Source organism: Zophobas morio, unplaced genomic scaffold (assembly GCF_036711695.1).
Source record: "Zophobas morio isolate AGI-343-1 ecotype UQ-CSIRO unplaced genomic scaffold, CSIRO_AGI_Zmor_V1 ptg000017l, whole genome shotgun sequence".
In the NCBI taxonomy this organism is placed as follows: domain Eukaryota; kingdom Metazoa; phylum Arthropoda; class Insecta; order Coleoptera; family Tenebrionidae; genus Zophobas; species Zophobas morio.
The window spans coordinates 552,749-560,098 of record NW_026972122.1 but is presented as its reverse complement, the minus strand read 5'-3'; the positions used below and the strand labels follow the sequence as shown (position 1 = coordinate 560,098).

At 33.5% G+C, this 7,350-nt stretch overlaps 1 protein-coding gene across 1 annotated transcript; it reads left to right on the top strand.

Annotated features, from left to right (window-relative positions):
• Positions 1-4,879: 4,879 nt before the first annotated feature.
• LOC135130016 (zinc finger X-chromosomal protein-like) lies at positions 4,880-6,793 on the top strand. Its single transcript, XM_064057313.1, has 2 exons — positions 4,880-5,095; positions 5,149-6,793. The coding sequence occupies exon 2, from the start codon at positions 5,159-5,161 to the stop codon at positions 6,641-6,643; it is 1,485 nt and encodes a 494-aa protein (XP_063913383.1). The 5' UTR covers positions 4,880-5,095; positions 5,149-5,158; the 3' UTR covers positions 6,644-6,793.
• The last annotated feature ends 557 nt before the right edge of the window (positions 6,794-7,350 follow it).

Genomic DNA, 7,350 nt, shown 5'->3' with positions numbered 1-7,350 from the left:
ACGAAGGATTAGTTTTATTTTGCTTATTTTGAATAAAAATATGTTTTTTTGCTGTTGCTGATTTTAGTGTTACCAATTACCAATGTCAAGGAACCAAAATGTCCACATTATTCGTTGTTTTGTTGGTTGCATACCTTTTTTACGAAAGAATTTTCAAATTTTATGACAATAGTTTTCTCAAAAATCTTCAACTAGAGAAAAATGAAAGCAGTTTTTTACGTAAAAAATCATCACAGTTGAGATAGGGCGGCCGACCCGATCTGTCCTTTTTATCCTTTTTATAGTGTCTCTTTATACATAAAGGATACAAAGAATAACAAGGATAAAATGGTTTAAAAGAATAACAGTCAGTCAATTAGTCAGTCTGTTCACTCAGTCAGTCAATCTCTTTAGACAGTCAGTCAGTCAATCAGTCAGTCAGTTTGTTCAGTCAGGTCAGGATAAAAAGGAAAAAAAGGGGAAAATGGACGAAAAGGAGGAAAAGGGTGAAAAGAATAAACATGATAAAAAGGACGAGAAGGAGGAAAAGGATGAAAAGGACGAAAAGGATAAAATTGATAAAAAGAATAAAAAGGATAGAAAAGTTTGTCGGTCAGTCGGTCATTCAGAGAGTCAGTCAGTCTGTTCAGTCAGTCTGTTCAGTCAGTCAGTCAGTCAGGGATTAAAAGGAAAAAAAGGACGAAAAGGACCAAAAGGACGAAAACGACGAAAGGGACAACGAGGACAAAAAGGACGAAAAGGAGAAAAAGAACCAAAAGGACGAAAACGAGGAAAAGGGCGATAAGGACGAAAAGCACCAAAAGGATAAAAAGAATAAAAAGGATTAAAAGGATAAAAAAAATAAAAAGGACGAAAAGGACAAAAAGGACGAAAAGAACCAAAAGGACGAAAAGGACAAAAAGGACGAAAAGAACCAAAAGGATCAAAAGGACCAAAAAGACCAAAAGTACCAAAAGCACGAAAAGGACGAAAAGGATGAAAAGGATAAAAAGACTAAAAAGGATTAAAAGGATAAAAAGGACGAAAAGGACAAAAAGGACAACAAGGATAAAAAGGACGAAAAGGAGGAAAAGGATAAAAAGACTAAAAAGGATTAAAAGGATAAAAAGGATAAAAAGGATAAAAAGGATAAAAAGGACGAAAAGGACAAAAAGGACAACAAGGATAAAAAGGACGAAAAGGAGGAAAAGAACCGAAAGGACGAAAAGAACCAAAAAGACCAAAAGTACCAAAATCACGAAAAGGATAAAAACTATAAAAAGTTTAAAAAGGACAAAAGGGACGAAAAGGACGAAAAGAATGAAAAGGATGCAAAGGATAAAAAGGAAAAAAAGAATAATAAAGTATTAAAAGGATTAAAAGGATAAAAAGGACGAAAAGGACAAAAAGGAGGAAAAGGAGGAAGAGAACCATAAGGACGAAAAGGACCAAAAACACCAAAAGTACCAAAATGACGAAAACGAGGAAAATGACGATAAAGACGAAAAAGACGAAAATGAGGAAAAGAATAAAAAGAATATAAGGGATTAAAAGGATAAAAAGGACGAAAAGGACAAAAACGACGAAAAGAACCAAAAGGGCGAAAAGGACCAAAAAGACCAAAAGTACCAAAAGGATAAGAAGGATTACAAGGATAAAAAGGATAAAAAGTTTAAAAAGGACAAAAGGAACACAAAAGGACGAAAAGCATGAAAAGGATGAAAAGGATAAAAAGAATAAAAAGGATTAAAAGGGTTAAAAGGATAAAAAGGACAAACAAGACAAACAGGAAGAGAAGAACCAAAAAGACCAAAAGGATGAAAATGATGAAAAGGATAAAAAGAATAAAAAGGATTAAAAGGATAAAAAGGACGAAAAGGACCACAAGGACAAAAAGGACGAAAAGGAGGAAAAGAACCAAAAGGACGAAAAGGATTAAAAGGATAAAAAGTTTAAAAAGGACAAAAGGGACGAAAAGGACGAAAAGAATGAAAAGGATGAAAATAATAAAAAGGATAAATAGGATTAAACGGATTAAAAGGATAAAAAGGACAAAAAAGACAAAAAGGAGGAAAAGGACGAAAAGGACAAAAAGGAGGAAAAGGACCAAAAAGACCAAAAGTACCAAAAGGACGAAAAGGCGGAAAAGGATAAAAAGAATAAAAAGGATTAAAAGGACGAAAAGGACGGAAAGGACAAAAAGGACGGAAAGAACCAAAAGGACGAAAAAGACCAAAAGTACCAAAAGGATGAAAATGATTAAAAGGTTAAAAAGGACAAAAAGAACGAAAAGGATGAAAAGGATAAAAAGAATAAAAAGCATTAAAAGGATTAAAAGGATAAGAAAACAAAAAGGAAGAAAAGAACCAAAGGGGCGAAAAGGACCAAAAAGACCAAAAGTACCAAAAGGATAAGAAGGATTACAAGGATAAAAAGGATAAAAAGTTTAAAAAGGACAAAAAGAACGCAAAAGGACGAAAAGCATGAAAAGGATGAAAAGGATAAAAAGAATAAAAAGGATTAAAAGGGTTAAAAGGATAAAAAGGACAAACAAGACCAACAGGACGAGAAGAACCAAAAAGACCAAAAGGACGAAAAGGATGAAAAAGATAAAAAGAATAAAAAGGATTGAAAGGATAAGAAGGACGAAAAGGACAACAAGGACAAAAAGGACAAACAGGAGGAAAAGAACCAAAAGGACGAAAAGGATTAAAAGGGTAAAAAGTTTAAAAAGGACAAAAGGGACGAAAAGTACGAAGAGGATGAAAAGGGTGAAAAGGATAAAAAGGACGAAAAAGCCAACAAGGCCAAAAAAGACGAAAAAGAGGAAAAGAACCAAAAGTACGAAAAGGAGGAAAAGAACCAAAAGGACGAAAAGGATTAAAAGGATAAAAAGTTTAAAAAGGACAAAAGGGACGAAAAGGACGAAAAGCATGAAAAGGATAAAGAGGATGAAAAGGGTGAAAAGGATAAAAAGGACGAAAATGACAACAAGGACAAAAAGGACGAAAAGCAGGAAAAGAACCAAAAGGACGAAAAGGATTAAAAGAATAAAACGGACAAAAAAGACAAAAAGGACGAAAAGGACAAAAAGCAGGAAAAGGACCAAAAAGACCAAAAGTACGAAAAGGCGGAAAAGGATAAAAAGGATTAATAGGACGAAAAGGACAAAAAGGACGGAAAGAACCAAAAGGACGAAAAGGACCAAAAAGACCAAAAGTACCAAAAGGATGAAAAGGATTAAAAAGTTAAAAAGGATAAAAAGTTTAAAAAGGACAAAAAGAACGAAAAGGACGAAAAGGATGAAAAGGATAAAAAGAAAAAAAAGCATTAAAAGGATTAAAAGGATAAAAAAACAAAAAGGAAGAAAAGAACCAAAGGGACGAAAACGACCATAAAGACCAAAAGGACGAAAAGGATGAAAAGGATGAAAAGGATAAAAAGAATAAAAAGGATTAAAAGGATAAAAAGGACGAAGAGGACAACAAGGACAAAAAGGACGAAAAGGATTAAAAGGATAAAGAGTTTAAAAAGGACAAAAGGGACGAAAAGGACGAAAAGAATGAAAAGGATGAAGAGGACGAAAAGGGTGAAAAGGATAAAAAGGATAAAAAGAATAGAAAGAATTAAAAGGATTAAAGGGATTAAAAGGATAAAAAGTACAAAAAAAGACAAAAAGGAGGAAAAGGAGGAAAAGAACCAAAAAGACGAAAAGAACCAAAAAGACCAAAAGTACCAAAAGGAGGAAAACGAGGAAAAGGACGATAAAGACGAAAAGGTCGAAAAGGATGAAAATGATGAAAAGGATAAAACGAATAAAAAGGATTAAAAGGATAAAAAGTATGAAAAGGGCAAAAAGGACAAGGACAAAAAGGACGAAAAGGACCAAAAAGAGCAAAAGTACAAAAAGGACGAAAAGGATGAAAAGGATTAAAAGGATAAAAAGAATAAAAAGGATTAAAAGGATGAAAAGGATAAAAAGGATAAAGACAACGAGAAGGACGAAAAGGGCGAAAAGAACCAAAAAGAGCAAAAGGACCAAAAAGACCAAAACGACGAAAAGTACGAAAAAAAATCATCACAATTGAAATGGGGTGGGTGGGCGGGGTGTATATTTTGCTTTTTTTCTTAATGTACATAGTATTCTTTGAACAACACGATACTCAAAAACATCTTTTTAATTTCTTGTAAAGAAACAAGTATTTTGAAGATAAGCTCCGCCCCTTGATTCACGGTGGATAAAAAAAATCATCACAATTGAGATAGGGCGGGTGGGCGGGCTTACATTTTGCCTTTTCGTTTTATTACGTTTAGTCTTCTTTTCACAACATGTAACTTAAAACATGTTTAAAATGCAAAATTTGTGTAAGAAAATATCGATTTTGCAATTAGGCTCCGACCCATAATTGCAAAATCCATATTTCCTTGCAAAAACGTACCATTTTAATTATGTTTTACGTTTCGTCTTGTGAAAAGATCGCTATATACATTAAAAAAAAAAGTGTCGTGAGCTTAATTGCAAAATCCTCATTTCTCTACAAGAAATAAAAAACATGTTTTTGAATATCGTGTTGTTCAAAGAATACTTTGTATATTAAGAAAAAAACAAAGCCAAAGATTAGGCCCCACCCATATCCATCGCAAGCGCAATTGTGATGAATTTTTCATTCGTTGTCAGACCGAGGGGCGGAGCCTAATTGCAAAGTCGATGCTTTCCTACAAAAATTTACCATTTTAAACATGTTTTACCTTTAACAGATGATATAAACGACGCATACCTCTGCTGCGTATTTATATTACAACGGCAATGACAACGACAAGTTTACAATTCGACCTTAAGAGGGCGGGAGATCAACTTTCTGTAAAACTGGCTATAGATGAACTGACCTTGACGTCTAGGAATATTTATGTTTATTATTATTATTAACAACATTAATGAAAACCACTTTTTTAGAGTGAGAAAATTGAAATCTCTTTATACTTACAAAAATAACACAATTTATATAACCCAAAGCATGGCTTGAATAATTTATACGCTGGCTATGAAATTGTGAGGTTATGTTGACATACAATTTACACTTTTGTAAACTGGCACTTTTTTTGATGAAACCATTAGGTGAGAAAAATATTGATAACTTTAATTCCATAAACCAGTGATAATTAATTCAGGGAAACGAAAATGTCGAATTTGAAATCCTCCAAGAAATTTTCTTACATGACATCTTTCCCCAAGCAAGTCCACGAATGCAAAGTATGCCCTTCCTTTACAACGTCGGTATTTTCGATGGTCGACCATATGAGGCGCTACCACTCATCAATGGTACTTTTTAACTGTGAAAAAGCCACAATTGAGACTTACCACTGCAAAAACTGCAACTTCCACACAAAACTGACACTTTTTTTTAAGCAACATGTTAATGAATGTTTTGGAATTAAAACAGAGAAGGATTCAACGAACGAGGAATACGCCATTAAAAACTATATTTGTGGAAATTGCAACTTTGAAACTTATTTCATAATTAAGTGGCTTCAGCACACTGCTACATGTGTCAGAGATGAAGAAAAAAAACCTACATGGTTTAACTGTGATAATAGTGAGAACAAGAATGAAATACTTTGGTTTTACTGTGCAAAGTGTTCCTACAAAAGTATACACAAAAGGTCGTTACGTAGACACATTTCTAGACAGCATGGACCAGATATTAAACAATACGGATGCAAGGAATGTTCATACAAAACTAAAAACAGATCTTGTTTAACCTATCACATCAATCGGTTCCATGTAGATGAAAAAGATATTAAATGGTATAAGTGCAACAAGTGTCCATACAAATCAAAACAAAGAGGACACTTAAACAGACACATGATCAAGCATTATTCCGACGAACAAAATATCAAATGGCACGAATGTGACAAGTGCCCCTACAAATCCAAAAGAAGTGACGTTTTAAAAAAGCACATAAACACGCGACACTTGGACGTACAAACAATTAAATGGTACGAATGCAAAAAGTGCCCATACAAAGCCAAACAAAACGGTAATTTAAGCAGACACATAAAGGAGCACCATTTAAATGAACAAGAATTTAAATGGTACGAATGCAAACAATGTCCCTACAAAACAAAACAAAACGCGTCTTTGAATAAACACATGATTGCTCGCCACTTGGATGAACAAGATATTAAATGGTATGAATGCAGAAAGTGCCCTTACAAAGCTAAACAAGAAGGCACTTTGAAAAATCACATAATCGCGCAACATTTGGATGGGAAAGATATTGAATGGGACGAATACAAAAACGGGCCTTTGAAAGCTAAGAATTATACGAAAAAGCGCATTTCGGGGGAGACTAAATTGTTTGAGTGCAGCAAGTGCGAATATAAAGCTAGGCAGAAGGCGTCGTTGGATAAACACATAAATGCGCGTCATTTGGATGAGAAGGATATTAAGTGGTATGAATGCGCAAAGTGTACATATAAAGGTAAAGAAAGGTCGAGTTTGATAAATCACATAAATGCGCGCCACTTGGATGAAAAATTTGTTAAATGGTATAAGTGCAACAAGTGTGTTTTTAAGTCTAAATGGAAATTTGTGTTGAGGAGACATATAAGTGCACTTCATTTGGGGGAACAGGCTATTAAGTGGTCGGAGTATAAAAAATGACGTGAATGCGTTAAGTGGAAACGTAAAGGTTGGGTAAAGAGGATTCAAAACGTCTTCCATGAGTTGCCTACTTTGTTTGTCTTTACGTTGCATTTCTAAAATTTATTCCATTTATTTTGATTAGCCACAGGTTATACTGTATTTTTTTTGTGGGAAATAAATAATGTGATTTTAAATACATATTAATACTTGAATAAATTATTGTTTTGTTTAGAACTACTCCTAATTCAATATTTTTTATCCTAAGTATTTTTAACTTTTTTGCTTTAATTACAAGTATTCATTTTTACGTTTTAATGTCAGCCACGGAATGGTTAATTTCAGATTTTGAAGTTTCGTCGCCTCCAGAGTATGAGAAAGTAGGTCCCGCGTTTCCAACTATTTGTTCGTCTGCTGGTGTCATTGTTATGAAATTTTAGCTATATTTTAGAAAGAACGTGTTATTAAATGAAAAGCTAACTAAAATTTATCTGGTCATCATCATCGCAACCTCTAAATTAACTAATATGCTTCTACATACAGGGTTATTAGTTAGATCTTGGGTCTACATTTTTTGCCGCTTTTTTTACTACTTTTTTTAGTCGCATTTTTCTGTTGCCATTTTTTTGTTGTTGCATTTTTTGACATATTTTTATCTTTGTCATCTTTTTTGCCATTGGTAGCGTTTTTTACAGGTTTTATTGACGTTGTTCTTGTGTAGCCTATTT